The 20457-nt window shown below is 40.7% G+C and overlaps 1 protein-coding gene across 6 annotated transcripts in view; it reads right to left on the bottom strand.

Annotated features, from left to right (window-relative positions):
• Positions 1-1760: 1760 nt before the first annotated feature.
• Positions 1761-20457, bottom strand: part of prpf40a (PRP40 pre-mRNA processing factor 40 homolog A) — a 70249-nt gene continuing 51552 nt past the window's right edge. For all 6 annotated transcript variants that reach the window (XM_078552183.1, XM_078552180.1, XM_078552184.1 and 3 more), the window contains 6 exons: positions 20219-20314; positions 17071-17157; positions 14720-14816; positions 14572-14633; positions 6010-6177; positions 1761-3107 (listed from right to left, as the gene is read on the bottom strand). In XM_078552183.1, coding sequence (XP_078408309.1) covers positions 3015-3107; positions 6010-6177; positions 14572-14633; positions 14720-14816; positions 17071-17157; positions 20219-20314 — 603 coding nt within the window. In that variant the 3' untranslated portion in view covers positions 1761-3014. The remainder of the gene's footprint in view (positions 3108-6009; positions 6178-14571; positions 14634-14719; positions 14817-17070; positions 17158-20218; positions 20315-20457) is intronic.

Here is a 20457-nt window from a genome sequence, read left to right on the forward strand (position 1 = left end):
ATAGCCAACTACAATATCACAACAGCATTGCTTCATCACAAGAAGTGGTAGCTGGACATTTAAACCTTAAATCAAAACAGCCTCAGTCTTTGTAGAGATAAATTTTCACAGGCAGAAGGTGGGGAAGGTGTGCCTATATTTTGGAAGAAGAGCCCTCTATAATTACAAGCTTATATGGGCAAATGCATGGCAGATGCAATATAATGTGGATAAATGTGAGGTTATCCACTTTGGTAGCAAAAACAGGAAGGCAGATTATCTGAATGGCTATAAATTGAGAGAGGGGAATGTGCAACGAGACCTGGGTGTCCTCGTACACCAGTCATTGAAGGTAAGCATGCAGCTGCAGCAGGCAGTAAAGGTGGCAAATGTTATGTTGGCCTTCATAGCGAGAGGATTAGAGTACAGGAGCAGGGATATTTTGCTGCAATTATACAGCGGCTTGGTAAGACCACACTTGGAGCATTGTGTGCAGTTTTGGTCTCCTTATCTGAGGATGCTCTTTCTATACAGGGAGTGCAGCAAAGGTTTACCAGACTGATTCCTGGGATGGCAGGACTAACATATGAGGAGAGATTGAGTCGGTTAGGATTATATTCGCTGGAGTTCAGAAGAATGAGGGGGGTTCTCATAGAAACCTATAAAATTCTAACAGGACAGGACAGGGCAGATGCAGGATGTTCCCGATGGTGGGGGAGTCCAGAACCAGGGGTCACAGTCTGAGGGTACAGGGTAGACCATTTCGGACTGAGATGAGGAGAAATTTCTTCACCCAGAGAGTGGTGAGTCTGTGGAATTCACTACCATGGAAAGTAGTTGAGGCCAAAACATTGTATGTTTTCAAGGAGTTAGATGTAGCTCTTGGGGCGAAAGGGATCAAAGGATATGGGGAGAAGGTGGGAGCAGGCTATTGAGTTGGATGATCAGCCATGATCATAATGAATGGCGGAGCAGGCTCGAAGGGCTTACTCCTGCTCCTATTTTCTATGTTTCTGTATTAGCCCCCTACCCTCTCTACATTAATCTTAGTACCATTTCCTGGACCTGCTCTGTGGAAAGTGATACTGACTCTCTCACCCAGTATTAGTCAAACCCTGTGTAAAGTTTCACTTAGCAAGGTGTTATTTTTCTCCACAGCACTGGCTCCTAGTTAAAGGTCTATGCAAAAATAGCTGTGGATATTAGTTTACAATTTTGTTTTCACTCAATTCTCACATGGAAAAAAAGTCAGAACCATGTAAGACAGTACAGGACAATCCTCTTCCACCACCTTGTAAAGAAATACTATGGCATGAAGGGCTAACAGTCCTGGAACAATGTTTTTTGATGTAAATTTCTGAGGCAGCCAAATAGATCCACCTGAAGATACATTCCTACTTCACGAAGGTCATAGAAGGGCTACTTGTCGTCTGTACATCTTTTCTCACACGACAAGACTGCTTATTCCAATGAAGTGCCAGGATAACGTATCTATATTCAGACAGACAGCTTTGATCTGGGACTGGAAGTGGTAGATTTCCAGCCTTAATACTAGAATTCCAACTAGCTATCGAAGTAGCCTGTGCTTATCTGTCTGAATAGGAAGAGATTAGTTATGAAGATTGTAGTGATTAAAACACAACTAAACCTCCTCAATTATCCATCCTGCATCTGATTCCTGATGTCATAGACCAATACAGCAGGTGAGATGTAAACTCGTAGACTATAAAGATGGCATGTTTTCTGTGTTAGTCAAGAAATAATGCAGATGTGAAGACTGATTTCAGCAGAAAACAAATTTTAATGTTTCTGTGATAAAACATACAAAAATATTCTGCTCCCTTTCTGAGCAACGCTTAAGTATTTCAGACACAAGTATATACAGAGATGGAAAATAAATCCTCTGCTGCATTTCATGCCTTGGAAAATTAAATTTTAGAACAACTTCAATAAAATTTGCAGTACTGTTTGGGAAAATGAACTCTTACTACAAGTACAAACTTATTTCTTTGCTGCATCATGCTCCAAATTTTTTTTTGTATTAATGTTTTCCAATGGACAAAGACAAATTAGAATAAAAATGTCCTTGAAGAAATTACAAAATTAACTACAATAAAACAGGAATCAAGGCTATCAAGATTCAGAATAAATTTAGTTTTGAATTACTAATAGCAAAAAATCCTGCTACATTTTTATGGCACACCTATCTAATATTCTTTCCATTTTAATACACTTAATAACAGGTTATTTGCAATTATTAATGATGGCCCGGAATCTGAAAGGACAACTCAAAGGTCCCAGGTCTCACAACACAGCTAGCTTTGCTCAGTTGGATACAAAAAAACTACTTGTGTCAGAAATAGTAGGTAGCTCACTCTTTGAACTTTATCATTGAGCCATGCTATCTTCAGAGCCACGACTAGTTCATTTATGTTCTTTATGATTACCCAAGATTTTCTCTCTTTACTTCATAATGTATGATGTCATAAATAAAGCTGAACCAAACAATAAAACTGTTCATGGCTACTCCCACAATTGGAAGTCAAGCAAGCAAAGCGATTTCTGGGCAAAACTCTGGAGACTTCCTTACGTCTTATCTTCAGCTTTCCAAAAACATTCATGAACTGCGTACAGTTTCTGACGTCAGAAGCTTGCTGTTGGATATGGAAATAGACCAGAAGTGACTTTTCAGGTTGTACACATTAATTAGGGTACAGGTGCTCTTTAAAGAAACTATGGGTAAGTTTTAAGACCCATGATGAATATAGAGTATCGTAGCATGATATGCACCCAAACTTAAGCTGGTTGATCTTGAAATCAGAAGGATTTATCTACATAATAAAGAAACTCTGTTGCTCACATATTGGAAGAAAGCTTGAGGGATCTGTAATGTTTTCATAAATCATCATATCCCATGTAAAAATTACAACAGGTGTCAAAACATTGGAAATTACATTTAATCCTTTTGAGTGTTTGTTAAAAGACTGCCCCTCACCCAACTTTTGACTTGGCTGATTCATACATACAAGTGTTAATTACTGGTCATCATCAAGTTGTTGCAGGAGAGTTCGCCTTCGTTTTTCCAGTTCTCCCTCACTTAGCTCGCTATCAGAGGTTTCCCAATTCGCCTGTGGACAAAAAGTACTGTAACAGTCAGCTTCAACCAACAATCAATCTGCCATATTTCAGTAACGCACTAGCATCAAATTTAATTAGAAAAATACACCAATACAGGTTGTTCCTCATGTAAGTCAATGATTCTTAAGTCCAGAGTTTATGTCCATTAACTTGTACTAAAAGTAATTTAAATAATTAAAAACTACTCCACATGCTTCAATTTTAATTTCAGTAAATGGTATTAGAAAGATGGGGTAGTTACATCTATACTTATTTTTTAAAAAGTCAATTTTGACATTTTCCTTTTTAAAAGCATCATTCAATTCTCATCCCAAATGACACAGGAATGTTCAAGGCCAAAACATAAATATGTCTGCATGTCAATAAAACCAAAAGGTTAAAATGATGGACAAGGGATGGATAAAAATCTACCATGTATTGACAATCGCCATCAGGAAGCTTTTTGGAATTGGAAAGAAACCAATATGGCACCTATATCAAGAAAGGTGATAAAGCAATCCAGTTAATGACAAACATTAGTCTCGCATCAAGAACTAGTAAAACAATGGAATAAATAAGTTGAAGATAACCATTTCCTAAACAACCTTAGCCAATTTTGAGAAAGTGACTTGCCAAGTAAACACTGAAAGCCCCAATATAATATACCTAGGCTTCCAAATCACTCAATGAAATTCCACAAGAAAGGCTGGTACATGAGACTAAGGTATTGTGTATCTTAGATAATACTTGAAGATGAATAATGAATACCCTGAAAAAATAACTAGTTTGAGGAGTAAAATTTGCAGGAAGGTTATTGTTTCGTGTTCAATGATTTCGTGTTCAGTGCTTTCTCAGTGACAGTCTTTTTGAACTGATCTAAAATGGCAGCCCACAGAGTGAGTGCCTTATGGCAGAGGTCAGATAGGACATGTAGTGCTGTTGTATTTCAAAACCCAAACATCCCCCTTTTCCTAACGAAAAGACACATTTGCATGCACGATCATGTGTAACTGAGTTACCCACTATACGCCCACTGTTCTCATGCAATAACAACTGTTTGTTCTACTAGTCAGTCTCTGCACCTGCATTGCATACATAGTCTTTAAATCATGCAGGTCTCTTAATGGTATGTGTGCACATTGTCATTGGCTGTTTGTCTGGGTGATGTTCCTTGTCTGGAGAGTATCATTCCCGTGGCACTTGTTGCCATAGTACCTGCTGCCTCATTTCCTTTGTTAGGGACAGTTGGACTTCTGGGAATGATGGTCATTCTGTACACTGTACAGCTGGTGGAAGATACATCTTCCTGACCAGTGAACTGCGGTGAAGGAACAGCTTCGCTAGTTGTTCATATATGCCTGCAGTTGTGTCGGTATATTTGGTTATTCACTTCCACTGCGTACTTTTGAGCTGACAATATCTCTTTGCATGTCCCAAGTTGCCTCGTGAGCTGACTCCTGTTGAGAGCGTTGAAGGTTTGTATCCTGACTGGCTCTCCAATGCTTAGCTCGGGCAAAGTTTGGTAGTCTTTTCAAAACGAAATTTGGCTTTCTGCCATTTCACTTTGATTTTTTTTCACTCACGCCTATTACTACTTCTAGTTTCAGTAGCTTTTTTGCTATTGGAAGAATATTTACTGTGAGGCATGACATTAGTCTTTGGACTGGGCTACTTTCCATGCCTTCAGTTGGTGTGCTTCTCCACTCGAGAATCGCCTTATGTACATCAGTGCTAGATTTGCTCGACTTCTTGATTCCTTTGGCGATTTCCACAGCCGCCTCAGCTTCTCCATTTGACTGGGGGTAGTGCGAAGATGATGTATAGTGTTGAATTTCCCAATCCTTCGTGCAGCGGCTGAATTCTCCACTTGTGAACTGAGGGCCATTGTCATTCATGACAATGTCTGGAATGGTGTAATGACTGAAGTGTGATTTCAGACATTCTACTATTTCTCCTGTCATTGTTGAAGTTAGCTGGTCTAACTCAGAGTAGTCAGAATAGTAGTCTACAGTGACAAGATAATCAGTTCCTGCTATAGTGAAGAGGTCTACTCCCTGCTTCATCCATGGTCTGTCTGGGATATCATGTATCATCAATGGCTCTCTAGCTTGTTTAGCTTGGTACTCGCTACAAGCACCACACTGGTCTTTGGTCTTCAATTTCATTGCTCATTTGGCCAGTAGAGCACTTCTCTTGCCTTTCTCAGATTTGATTCCTTGATGGCTTGCATGGATGTGCTTTAGCACCTCTCCTCTCATCTCCTTAGGGATGATGACTCTATTTCCTTTGTACAAGATGCCATCTTCGGCTGTCAATTCATCGTGGTATGCCCAATATGCTCATGACTACAAGTGTGTCCATGATACTCTCAGGCCATCCTTTCATCACTACTTCATGTAGCACTTGGAGAGTCGCATCTTGTTGGGTAGTTCTCTTGATTTGAGCAAGGTGCTTGTCTGTGAGATCCAATATGGAACAACAGTGGGTAAACAAAGTTGAGGTAAAAATGAGCCATGATCCAATTTAATGATCGAACAGGGTTAAGGGCTAAATGACCTATCCCTGTTCTTATATTTTTTACAGTCCTAACTGAAATTCAACGTGGAAAGAGATTTTCTGAGGTTAAATTTTAAGGTAGGTTACAGTAATGAGCAGGAAGAGCAACAATTTGTCTGGAAATGAAGATGATGCCATTCTGCTAAAAGTGGAAAAAGACAATTGCTTAAAAAATAAAAGCCAGAAAAAAAGTAAACTTGCAGGAATATCGATTCTGGGAAAGATTATTGGAATGAACATGAAGGGTATTTGATGAAGTATTTTGGCGAAGTGAATGAAGTCCCACAGCTTTATGCCAAAATTAAACTGACTCATATCACTATATATAGTCATCCAAATAATCAAAAGGTCACATACTGTGTCTTTGTTGGTGGCTTTTCTGGGCGATTTGTGCTTTGATTGTGATCTGTGTCTGTTTCTTTCTTTTTCATCATCCCTGCTTCTTTCCTTATCTCGTCTATCCCGGTCTCTTTCCCTTTCCCGTTCACGCTCTCGTTCTCGCTCTCCTTCAGATTCAGGAGTCACCTACGCAGTTAGGTATGAAAAGGAATCTTTTTTTCAAGAACTCAATTGGTTTGGTTACATTCATCATTATTTAACAGTTATGGGTAGAATAAAGATTTACTCATTGTGTTGAAATTATGCTTTCCCAAATAATGTAACATGCATCCTCCAGCATTCAGTTTATACATCCAAGTACTAAAAATTGCAAATTAAGAAAGCTAGTGGCTCTAATCCAGTGTCAATTTAACTGGAACCCTTGATCCTAGCATCAGTACGGGAAGAAAAATCAAATCTCCCTAATTTATAGGGCCTTGAGTTATAGTTTCTTTTCACTTAGCATAGACAATGACAAAATTTAAAATGATGAAATAAGACTATCTCTGTTTCTTTCACTTAATCCTCCTTTATATTTAGTCATATCGATTCATGAAAATCTTAACTCCCGATATTATTAGCCAACTATGCACAATTATTAATTTTATATATCTTTTCTGACTTACTTTACATGTTTTTCTATTATTTCCTTAATGACATATAACTAAATTTTATACATACAGTCCAGCTCAAAATATGTTAAATTTTCAAACACCTGGCTACATAGAAGAAAAATGAGAAAAATACTTCAAGTAGTTCACCAAATTTGATCACAATCTGAGAACAGAGCTATAACACAAGACATTCTATTAGAAGAAACTCTTTAAAAATATTAGTTTCTTTGGTTAACTTTAATAAAAAAACAAAAACTTGTGTACTACCAATGTTGATAAGTGAAGGTTAGATAAATAGAACAATGACTAGGTCATTCCAAGTTTGGTTTTCGAAGGTTTGAAGGTTATTGAGGAAAGATGAAGGCAGTGAGCAGTTCTATTAAGATAATAGCCCAGATCTTCCAGTTAGCAGCAATGCCATAGCAGTGTGACCGCCATGAAAAGTACGTTTTTAACCTTTTCTTGCCCTTCCAGCTGGGGCTTCCTGTCCTGAGCAAGGAGCGGGGCATTGTTGCGGGGATCCACAAGCAGGACTGGCAAGGAGAAGGAGCAGCAAGGACATGCACCCTACTGATGTCACCAGCTCAAGTAACTCTCTTTAAGGTCAGCATCCTTGCAGCGTTATAAAAAGATTTTTTTTCGAGTTAAGGCTATTTTTAACTATTTCTAATGTTGAAGCCTTTTATTTGCTGTCATGAGTTTATGGGTGGTGGGTGATGGAGGGGTTGAGCAGCGTCAGGAGAGGTAACTGAGGAAGGGGGCTGAGCGTTGTCAGGGTGCAGGGGTGATCATTGTCAGGAGGGGGTTAGGGAGGTGAGCATTGTTGTGGGTATGAGGAAGGAGCACGGTTGGGAAGGGTAAGCATTTTAGGGGGAAATCAAGGGGGGTCTGGACATTACATGGGTGTAGGGTGAGCATTGTCAGGGGTGTGAAGGGGGAGCCAGTGGTTTTTTAAGCCTTCCTGATCCAGCTCCTGCTGTTGACCTTAGGCTTAGGACAATGATTAACAGTAGGAAATGGATGGGGTAAATATCTGGCTAAGGGTAAATATGTGGTTAAGTACAGTGTTGCGTTTCTGGGCTCCTTGACACAAACTCACCAATCTCTCACAAACTGGATCGGGAAACTATAAGTTGGTTCAATTTATTTGAGTCCAACTGGTATATATAAACATCATATGATAGCTCAACAGACAGGTCTACTCCAGGGATTCAGCAAACACCACTGAAGTATACAAGATCCTCAACGGCCTTGACAAGGTGGATGTCGAAATGATGTTTCCTCTTGTGGGTGAGTCCAGAACTAGGGGGCACCTGTTTTAAAATTAGGGGTTGCCCTTTTAGGACAGAGATGAGGAGAATTTTTTTCTCTCAGAGGGTTGGGAGACTTTGGAATTCTCTGACTCAGAAGATGGTGGAGGTGGGGTCATTGAATACATTTAAGGTAGAGGTAGATAGATTCCCTTGTCTAACAAGCATCTAAGGTATTCGGGGTTAGATGTGAATGTGGAAATCGAAACACAAGAGGATCAGCCTTTTGGGCTGAATGGTCTATTCCTGTTCCTATTTCTTATGTTCTTATTACTCACAGCAAGAGCCGCAACCACTCACACATACCACTAACTGGCTACTGATCACATGCTGTTTTACATCTTGGTTCCTTTATCATTTGTATATTCTCCTAAAGTGATATCACAACATCCCCCCCCACCCTTTTCTTTCCAAGATAACATTGCATAGATTAAAAGTACATAAACAGTAGGGTGGTCGTGAAAACTACACAAAATAGAGATCTCTGTTCATCATCTGAGGGTTTAAGAGTCCACATAACATACAGGTGGCTTACTAATCTTCCTGGATCTTGTGATGCTATAACCTTCCTGAGATCTAGGCTTATCACTTCGGTTTTCTTGACTTTTAGGTGCATTGGCATCCTCTCTATTATCGGAGTGCTGATTGTTTTCATGGTGGTCTTCCACAATTTCACTTCCCAAGTTCATCTTTGGATGTCATCTAGACGCAATTGGAGTGTTGGGTGCCAAATAGTTGTACAATTCCCTTAGCTGGCTGCTGTTTCTCCTTAACATCGCCCTATTCTGTGTTGTGACCTCATAGGATCTAGGCTTACCGCACACTTTAGATACATCCACAGGTAACCAGGTTCCCTGCGTGGGGTGTGTGACCCGGACCTTTTGTCCTACACGCAGACTAGGCAGTTTCCCATCTGCACGTCACTCGTGCAGTCTTCATTCTCCCTTGTTTTTCAAGAAGTTTCTCCTCTATTTCTGAGAATTTGAACAGGTGATGGCTTGACAAGGTTGTCCTAACCTGCCTCCCAAACATGATTTTTGCAGGTGATGGTAAGCCCATGTCTAAAAGTCTCAATCTCAAGTATAACAGGGCAAAACTGAGATCTTGTTTTGTTTCTCTACACTTTATGATTAATGGCTTAATGGTGCAGACCATTCACTCAGCAAGACCACTAAATCTGGGGTAGTGTAGCGAGGCTGTCACATGGTTTATACCCCATTCAGCAAACATGTCCCAAAAAGGTTTGCCAATATATTTGTCTGTTGTCTGACACAATCTTTAGGTGTACCAAACAGACTGAATTTTGGACTCATTGTGTTCACCATGGTTGCACTTGCGATATCATTCAATTGTCTGATGATTGCAAACTTGGAAAAGTAATCAGTGGATAGGAAAAAGTCGCCGCCACAGATAATGAATAAATTTTGGATCACGGGTGCAATGGAGCCTCATGAGGGCGTAGTGGCTCTTAATGTTGGTGTGGTTGGTGACTCTGGCATTCTTCGCACATCCTCACTTCCTTCTCAATAGCGTTGTGATCCCTGGCCAATCCACAGTTTCCCCTGCCAGGTGTCTTGTTTGCTCTATGCCCATATGCCCCTTGCATAACTGTGACAATATGGCCTGATGAACAGCTTCAGGTACAAGCATCTACTTTGCTTTGAAAATCATGCCTCTTGAAATTCCTAGTTCATCTTTATACGGCTAAAAACATCTGAAAGTATCTGACACTTGTGTTGTGTCAGGCCGACCTTCTACAATAATGTTCCATAATGCCTTCAGTCGTGGATCATATGCCGTTTCTCATGAAGTTGGTTGCACTCGTGTCGACCAAAAATCATTAGATCAACCTCGAGTACATCTTCTACTTCAATGTGTACACCATCTACTTATAGGTCCAGCAAAAAAGTTATTTTTACACTTCAGTAACGTGCTCAGTGTATCTGAAGTAACCATTATGCTACCCGTTTTGTAACAGGCTTCGAAGTCATATTTTTACTAGAAGTTGTTGTAGTCTGGGTGATGCACTCGTCAACGGTTTGTGCCAAATCACTTCTAGTGGTTTGTGGCCAGTTTCCACAATGAATCATTTACCAAATAGGTAAGTGTAGAATCTTGTGATACCAAATACCAGAGCGAATGTCTCGTGCTCTACATTCGAATAATTGGATTGCTTTTGTGATAGACTTTTGGAGCCAAATGCAATTGATTTTCCATTTGCATAATGCACATTCCCAATCCTCTTTGAGATGCACTGACCTCTAAGACTTATCTCTTTTCTTGGGTCGTAGTATTGCAGAACGTGTGTGACTTGAATGCATGTTGCTGGTGCTCCTGCCATACATATGGAAAGTCCTTCCTTAATAGCTCTCTAAATGATGATCAAAGTTGGGTATGTATGGTGCTAAGAAATTGAAGAATCTGAGGCACCTCTGCAAGTCCCCTTTGTCCTGGGGAGTAGACACAGGTTGTATATCTCGAAGTTTGCCTGGCATTTCTTGCTGTTGATTCCTTCACGACAAGCTGCCACCGTCAATTAATGTAAATTTTGATCATGCTCTTCTTTGGCCTTGGCCATCACCAAAAGATGTAGGAGCAGAAGTGGGTCATTCAGCCCATCAAGTCTGCTCCGTCATTCAGTGAGATCATGGCTGATTTAATAATCCTCAACGCCACTTTCCTGCCTTTTCCCCATAACCCTTACTGATTAAAAATGTCTATCTCTATGTCTATGAATATACTTAACGACCCAGCCTCTACAGCCCTTTGTGGTAAAGAATTCAACAGGTTCGCAACCCTCTGAGAGAAGAAATTCTTCCTCATCTCTGTCTTAAATGGGCGACCCCTTACTCTGAGATTATGCCCTCTGGTCCTAGACTCTCCCACAAGGGGAAACAACCTCCCAGCATCTACCCTGTCAAACCCCCCTAAGAATCTTATATCTTTCAATAAGGTTGCCTCTCATTCTTCTAAACCCCAATCAGTACAGGCCCAACCTACTCAACCTCTCCTCAGAAGAAAATCCTTCCACACCCGGGATCAACTGAGTGAGCCTTTCTGGACTGCCTCCAACGCCAGTATATCTTTCCTTAGATAGGGGGACCAAAACTGTTCATAGTATTCTAGGTGTGATCTAACTAGTGCCTTGTACAGTTTTAGCAAGGCTTCCTTATTTTTATACTCCATTCCCTTTGAAATAAAGGACAACATTCCATTTGCCTTCCCGGTTACCTGCTGAACTTGCATGCTTGCTTTTCTGTGATTCATGCACGAGGACCCCCAAATCCCTCTGTGCTGCAGCTTTCACCATTTAAATAATATTCAGCTCCTCTATTCTTCCTGCCAAAGTGCATAATCTCACATTTTCCCACATTATATTCCATCTGCCAAGTTTTTGCCCACTCACTTAACCTGTCTAGACCGCCTATTTTTGCATCACCAACAAACTTGGCGATAGTACATTCACATCCCTCATCCAAATCATTAATATATATTGTAAATAATTGTGGCCCCAGCACTGATCCCTGTGGCACTCCGCTAGTTACAGGTTGCCATCCTGAAAATAACCCCACTATCCCAACTCTGTCTTCTATTAGTTAGCCAATCCTCTATCCATGCTAATATACTACCCTCAACACCATGGGCTTTTATCTTATTAAGTAGCCTTATGTGCAGTACCTTATTAAACACCTTTTGGAAAATGTATTACATCTACTGGTTCCCTTTTATCTACCCTGCTTGTTACCTCCTCAAAAAATTCAAATAAATTTTTCAGGCATGATTTCCCCTTCATGAAGCCATGCTGACTCTGCTTGATTATATTATGTATTTCTAAATGCTCTGCTATTACATACTTTATAATAGGCTCTAACATTTTCCCAATGACAGATGTTAAGCTAACTGGTCTTTAGTTAGCTGTTTTTTGTCTCCCTCCCTTTTTGAATAAGGGTGTTACATTGGCAGTTTTCCAATCCACTGGCAGTTTTCCAATCCACTGGGACTTTTCCAGAATCTAAGGATTCTTGGAAGATTACTACCAGTACATCCACCATTCTCTGCAGCTACTTCCTTTAATATCCTAGGATGCAACCTATCAGGTCCAGGGGACTTATTGAATTTAACCCCATTAGTTTCCCTAGTACTTTTTCTCTAGTGAGAGTTATTGTATTTATTTCTTTGCCCCCAAGTCCGTGGATAATGCCATTATGTTCCATGTCAACCAACTCGCTTTTAAGCTTCTCCTCTATGTGCACACTGCGCTTTCTAGAAGTGTCAACTGACAAAATTGCATTGTTTCTAAGGTGTAGCACAGCATCACCTCTAAAGTTTCCTATAGTATTGTATCTGTCTGAGTATATCTGTTGAAGGTCATGGACTGACTCAATGCAACTACTTTTGGCCTCTTCTGCCGCAATTGGGGCATTGGTGATCGCGTTAATGGTCACAACGTCGAGTTCTGTACACACTGGTAACCATGCTACTGCTGGTCTGCTCGTGTCGACCATGTAGAATATTGTGGTTTCCATGCAGACTTGCTGTTGCTGCATTTCAAAGTTAATGCACCAATGCAATGTATATGTGACCCATTGCATGCAGTTAGTTTGGCTGTTGTAGGTCGTATCATTGACTCCCGATGTTCCAGGTACATAAGCTTTGGCATTCTGATGAATAAAATGTCGCTTTTGCCTCTGGGATGATTTTGGCTGTTAGTGTGCGTGTGCCACAATGGCTTCATAGTTTCTGCTACCATTTAGTATTGTGTCAATATGGTGACGTTTCTCTCCAAAAGGTCTTTTTGGAAGGCTTCAATTGGCGTTAAAGCCACAACTTGTTCAATTATCCTTTCAGACAGCTCAGTTTCTGACAAATTACAGTCCCTACCCTTATCACGGTACTTGCTGACGAACTGATCAATTGATTCTTGTGGCTATAATCTGTCAGCCATCAAATCCAATTGGTGTATTCTGAAATAAAAACAAAAAGCTAAAAGCTACTGCGGATGCTGGAAATCCAAAACAAGAACAGAATTACCTGGAAAAACTCAGCAGGTCTGGCAGCATCGGTGGAGAAGAAATCAGTTGACGTTTCGAGTCCTCATGACCCTTCAGCAGAACTGTTCTGCCGAAGGGTCATGAGGACTCGAAACGTTAACTGATTTCTTCTCCACCGATGCTGCCAGACCTGCTTAGTTTTTCCAGGTAATTCTGTTTTTGTTTTGGTGTACTCTGAAGTTCACCTTTACACAAAGCTGCTCCTCCAGCATGTTCCACAGATTAACAGGGTCCTTCTGATCTCCCCAGATGGGCCCGAAACGTTGACTCTATGGAACCCCCGCACCCCCCACCCCCGTTTCCAATGGCTATCTTGATTTTTATCACTTGCTATCCGGTTCTGCAACGGACAAATCTAAGAAGCATAATTCCATCCTTTACTTAAGGGGCTAAATTTGGATAGAACATTTGGATAGGACAGTTCATGCTGGGGGGAATTTGGTGGTCACTTGCCTGATGTTCCCTGTCTTTTACAGGTGCTCCCCATTTATAGGGGATTTGTAACCTCCTTACTCAATGGAGAGATGTTTTCTATCTTTCCTCTTTTTTTTGGGTTGCAGTTCAGGTTTTTTCTACACATTCCAGTGGCGCTGTTTTCCTGTTTTGCACATTTTCATCCTTTGCACGGGAATGGCACTCAATGGGTCTGCAGCTTTTCTGCCCCATTCAAAATCGACTGTCCAGCACAATCCTGAACTGACTCATTGCTCCCATGCACCACCGATCCGGCAATCCTACAAATCAGATACTCACTGTTCTGCAAAATATTACTATCTGTAGAGGGACTCTGCCACCCAGTGTTTCAATGTACATACAGCTTCTGCCTTTGCTGCATTCAGTCTGTATTGCACCAAATCTTGTCTGTGGGTCCTCCTGTGGTCTTCAAACTCAACGCTGCCACCATATTTTGTTTCTGGGTTCCTGTACGCAAACCCATCAATTACACACACTAGATTGGTAAACTATAAGTAGATTTGATTTAATTGACGAGTCCAACTGGAATCAACAGCCACCATTACTCACAGCAACAGCTGCAACCACTCACATACACCACTAGCTGGTCACATGCTGTTTTACATCCTGGTTAATTGATCATTTGCATATTCTGTTAAAAAGTCATATCATATAGGACATCAAATCCAAGTCCACTGACTTTATGTCAGAGCTTAAACTGTAGAGATATTCTCAAAGCGGCCTGGTCGGCATAATTCTGCCCTGGGAAGTATGAGTTGGGACTACCTTAGTGTCCCAATGCACAGCAGTGAATGTCTCAACATTTACCACCATTTTCATTGGATGATCTGGGCCAATGAGTTGGAGTAGGTGGCTCAGATGCAGGAAGAAGGGAAATTATGTAGAATGGTAACACTTAGAAGGAACAAGCAGGACATTTCAGAACAACAGTGACCATGGAGAGAAAGGTTGAAGGGTAGAGTTAAGATAAGGATCAGCTATCAGAAAACATGCTTTAGGGAGACCAGTTTCTAATCAATACTTCAATATTAAATATCCCATCTCTATAGGTACCAGTAAATTACTGAAAATATAAATGCAGTTGAGACTTACAGACTTGCGTCTTCTCTTTTTACCCTTTTTCTTGTGTTTTTTAGACTTTTTGTAACTTCGCTCTAGGTATAAGAGAAAATGTTTAAAACCTGATTTTTCTGAAAATTTTTAAGTTAATATATGAAAGCACTAACAAGGTTTAGATTACCTGATTCTTCACTTGAGGTTCGGTCTGAAGGGGACTTTGAATGGGAACGCTTCTTTTTCTTAGAATGGTGATAATCATCATCCTCTGATTCTGAGCCCTATAGGATTAAATACAGGTACTTATCAGTGGAGCTGCAAGGCACTGAGATAGAAGGCTAGATTTTCTGACATTGATACTTTTCAGGCTACAATGATTACGTTAAACCTTAGGAAAGGCTCAGAAAGCATCTCAACCTTTTAGCAGCCTTTGACAAGTATGAAACGGGAAGACAGGAAAGAAGAAAAATGAAACCAAAAGACCAGCCTCTCACAGTTAATCCTGCTAAAATGACAGTAATGGTGCATGAAATCTTTGTGAGGATGCTAGATTCGAGGTCAGAATGACAAAGGCATGGAGTCAATTTTCAGGCCACAACCAATTGTTACTGTCCTAGGATATGGCGGCTCAACACTGCATGACAGCTGTAAAAGGCACATCTCTGCATTTAACACTTTCGTGATCCAAATCCTATAATGGCAGTTTGCCATGACTGCCACCAGATAAGCTATGCCAGAAAATGCAATTATCATTGGTGACATCTTTTTAGATGCAACCAGTGTCTACTAGCTGCTGAAATACCCTGATACACTTCCTTTCATTTAATACCATTGAAACAGGATTGTGGCATATATCACACTTCAAGACTAATTTTCCACAAAAGGATCAGATTAGGATTTTTTTAATGTGTGTTTTAAGTTAAATGTGTTTTAAAGGAGTTACATTCATAGAGCAGCGAACTGTCAGGCATGTGTTATGTTTCAGATGGAGCATCTGAAACCTAACATCCTAAGGGCAATAAAAGATCATTTAACATCGCATTGACTGTTCACACTCATTTATGCCGGGACAATCTACAATCTAAGAAACTTCACTGAGGTCATTGCTAAGTCAGTTTTGGTGGAGTTCGCTCAGAACAGTGTGTCGGGGGGTGGGGGGGGTTGGGTTGGTGATGATGGTGGGGGAGATGAAATGATGGGGCACAGGTGGTGGTGATGGCTTATTGGTTTCGTCTACAAGCTGTAGCTTCAGTCAGGCTTTCAAAAGAGGAAAAAAGAGATGAGAACACCAAAAGCAGTCTGACTTTTCAGATCAGGGCAGAAAACGCAGTCAAGCAGTGAAGACCAACAAAAACGGCTGGTAAGGCAGGATACCACAGGGAAAAGGGTTCTGTCTTGGACACAGTGCATAGAGATCGCTTTGGTTAAATAAAGTGACTCACTGAATCAGGTCAGTATTGTGTGTTCTCTATTTTATTTATACATAAATACAAGTTGTACAAAATGAACTAAACAATTCTGATCATAGCCAGTACTCTATGCTTCTTCCTACTATAGAATAGCTCACCTAAAACTCGGCTGCACATATTTTATTCCCCATCACCCCCAGTGCACCTATCACCCTTGCCATTGCCAACCTACATTAAGCTCTGGTTCAAATCACAAGGATGGTTCATTGTTATATTCCCAGATCCAAGTAAATACAGGACAATGAGTAAACGAAGACTCATTTCTTCACTGAACCCAGGAAGGTGTCCATGGCAGATCTGAATTCCTAGCTGTATGCTTCCATGAAGGTATCCAACATTAATATATTTAGGATTCACCATCTCGCTGGTGCCTTTGAATCTACTGTTGCAGCTTACTTTGCATACACATTATCTTGACAATTACCAGGGTACCATGGGGTGGGCAAAGAGCACTTTCCTGTCCTTGATGTCCATTGATTGATGCTCCTCCTCCTCTTCTAAACACTTTAGGCAGAGGGAGGTTTATTGGGATAACCATTAATGCCAGTAATAGTGTTTGGTAGAGGTGGAATTGAACAATTAACACACAAGTTCATGTAAACAAAATTGACAGGAGAAAAAACAAAAGATAAATGACCAAAATAATCAAAAATGGCAAGTATTAAATTTACTTACCTGGGTCATTTAAATCAGCAACAGCCACAGTTGATCCCTAGCAAACCTGAATGCCCATTCCACAATATTCAGGATTGACATCTTGTATACCTGAACACCAGGAAATGCCTGAATACCAGAAAATGAAGTGCAGGGCACCCCAACTTCAGAAATATTTTAAATGAAGCGCCAACCTGTTTGAAACAGGCATCCCAATGTCACTGTTTGCAATTAGTACCACATAACAGTGGAAAATCAGGGCTTAAGTATCTGCTTGTACACTTGACCAAAAGCAATAATCAAAATTGCAGACTATGATATAACATATCAGTAGGTTTGTGTTCATTCTGTGTATCAATCAGTTCACCAAACCATACCATTTTGATAATTAAATCAAAATGCAAGCACTTACTGAACGAGAACGAGAATGCTTCCTGTGATGCTTTTTTGACTTCTTGGAATGTTTTTTGCTCTTTGAATGATGATGCTGGCATTCATGCTATTGCATAAAGGGAAAAAAAAACTTGGATGACAAACAGCTAACAAACGATACATACCTGTGCAGCAAGACAGATAAATTATTTTTGGCAACAGAAGCTCAGAGCGCTAGCCTCTACTAAAAATTCTGCAAAGAGAAAATCAAATCACACAAACTTAAAAACTAAGGTCAGGAGATATCAAGAGTATATTGATAAATTCTGCAATGGTTTTTTTAGGCGAAGACTATGTTTTTTAAAAATTTATTCAGTCACAGGATGTGGCTAGGTCAGCATTCGTTGCCCATTCCTAACTGCCCTTGAAAAAATGGTGTACAGCTGCCTTCTTGAATCACTGCAGTCCATGTGGCGTAGGTACTGTTACAGTGCTGTTAGGAAGGGAGATCCAGGATTCTGACCCAGAAACAGTGAAGGAATAATAGCGATATAGCTGCAAAATAGGATGGCATGTGGCTTGGAGAGGAACTGCAGTTGGTGGTGTTCCTATGCATCTGCTGCACTTGTCGTTCTACAGGGCAGAAGTCACTGATTTGGAAGGCGCTGTCAAAGGAGCCTTGGTGAGTTGCTGCAGTGCATCTTGTAGCTGGTACACACTGCTGCCACTAGTAGTGGACGGGGTGCCAATCAAGCGGGTTGCTTTGTCCTGGATGGTGCTGAATTTCTTGAGTGTTGTTGGAGCTGCACTCATCCAGTAAAGTGGAGAGTATTCCAACCCACTCTTGACCTCTAGATGGTGGACATCCTTTAGGCAGTCAGGAAAGGAGCTACTTGACACAGAATTCCAGCCTCTGACCTGCTCTGGTAGCCACAGTATTTATATGGTTGGTCCAGTTCAGTTTCTGGTCAATGGTAACCACTGGGATGTTGATGGTAGGGGATTCAAAAATGGTAATGCCATTGAATGTCAAAAAGAGAGATAGTTAGATTCTCTCTTGTTGGAGATGGGCATGCCTGGCATGTGTCTGGTAGCAATCTTACTTGCCACTTATCAGTCCAAGCCTGAATGTTGTCTATGTCTTGCTGCATGTGGGCACGGACTGCTGCTGTATCTGAGGAACTGCAAATGCTATTACAAACTGTGTAATCATAAGCAAACATCCCCACTTTTGACTTTATGATGGAAGGAAGGTCATTGATGAAGCAGCTGAAGATGGTTGGGCCTTGGATACGACCCTGAGGAACTTCTGCAGCGATGTCCTGGGACTGAGATGATTGACCTCCAACAACCACAACCATCTTCCTTTGTGCCAGGTATGACTCCAACCAGTAGAGTTTTCACCCTCATTCCCATTGACTTCAGTTTTGCTAGGACACCTTGATGCCACACTCAGTCAAAAGGTACCTTGATGTCAAGGGCTGTCACTCTCACCTCTTGATTTCAGCTCTTTTGTCCAAGTTTGGACCAAGGCTGTAACAAGGACAGGACCTGAGTGGTCCTGGCAGAACCCAAACTGAGCAGGTTATTGCCATGCAAGTGCCGCTTGATAGCACTGTAGACAACACCTTCTACCACTTTGCTGATGATCTCAAGTGACTGATGGGGCGTTAATTGGTCAGATTGGATTTGTCCTGCTTTTTGTGGACAGAACATACCTACGCAATTTTCCAAATTGTCAGGTAGAGGCTAATGTTGTAGTTGTATTGGAACAACTGGGCTAGGTGCATGGTTAGTTCTGGAGCATAAGTCTTTAGTACTACTGCCAGGATGTTGTTAGGACAAATAGCCTTTGCTGTATCCAATGTCTTCAGCCGTTGCTTGATATCACGTGGAGTGAATCAAATTAGCTAAAGATTGGAAACTGTGATGTTGGGACCCTCAGAAGGAGACCGAGATGGATCAGCCACTTAGCACTTCTGGCTGAACTTGGCTACAAATGCTCCAGTCTTGTCCTTTGCACTGACATGCTCAGCTCCTTCATCATTGATTATGGGATATTTATGGAGCCACCCACTCCGGTTAGTTGTTTAATTGCCCACCACCATTCAAGACTGGATATGGCAGGACGGCAGAGCTTTTGATCTGATCCATTGGTGGGGGATCACTTGGCTCCATCACATGCTGCTTCTGCTGTCTAGCATACATGCTGAAAACATGGCAACCAATTTGCACACAGTGAGGCCCCAAAATCAGCAATATGTTAATGACCAGATATTCTGCTTTAGTGATGCTGGTTGAGGGATAAATGTTAGCCAGGGGAGAGGGAAGAAATCCCCTGCTCTTGAAAATAGTGACATATATTGTGAACTTAAAAAACAAATAATTACACTAATCTTCTAATATTGACAAGGCAACAATTCTTCTGGCATGGGTACAGATCCACTAGTGCAGCTTGCAGTTAAGTACCTTTCCAGAGTAATCACTATTCATGTCCAAAACTCAACTGAGTGCTGGTAAATTATTTGAGCACAACAGGAATCTGAGCTAAACCTAGTCCTGTCCTCACACAGTGTACACGTGTGCACTTTTAGCAGTAGTCACTTGGTAGTGATCAGGAGTGAGAATCTTAACCCATTTCTCTTGCCCTAATACAACAGTACTGAGGCAAATTGTAGAAAAGCTCAGCTGTCAACAGATGTATATGCTGAGTTATCAAAACTCAAGTGTGTCCTTTAGTAAGGACTGGGTCAGCTCCTCTGCAGAGAGGGAAGGAAAAAATGGGGTGTCAGTTTATTCTAATCTCCTTACACTGAGCTGAGCTGAAACACTGGCCCGAACACAAGGAATTAACCTTTGGTATATCCTTTTAATAAGCAAAAGAAATGTATGCATGAAGGGAGAAGAAGGAGCAGACAAAATGATGAAAGGGTATGTATAATTTAGGGATGACAGCAAAACTGAACTCCACATCTGAAGTAACTTGACTTTTGCTTATTTTGATTATCCTGGGTTTAGATTAAAATGAATTGATGCATTGCATTGATCTTTGCATTGCATTTACACATCACTGCATATCATGTCAAAAATTTTCTGATATTCCATACTCCATTTCTGAAACAATAGCTAGATTACTGAAATTAATATCAAATAAAAGCAATGCAACTCTTAAGATTTTCCATAATTACCTCAAGAATTTGTAGAAATTCCTTAAAAAGTCTTTTTCTTTCAGATTCTACTGTAATGTCTTCAAAAGCAGACTCGTTTACAAATCTATCTCGGACCTGAAAGGAAAATATTAGTCTATGAACTTCAACAAGCTCAAATGCATACCTTGAAAATCAAAAAAAGCATAATACATCAGGATTGCATTACATTTGCAATATGAAATTAGTTCATTGCTTCACAAAGGCATTAACACATACAT

This window comes from Cetorhinus maximus, chromosome 11, assembly GCF_964194155.1.
Source record: "Cetorhinus maximus chromosome 11, sCetMax3.hap1.1, whole genome shotgun sequence".
In the NCBI taxonomy this organism is placed as follows: domain Eukaryota; kingdom Metazoa; phylum Chordata; class Chondrichthyes; order Lamniformes; family Cetorhinidae; genus Cetorhinus; species Cetorhinus maximus.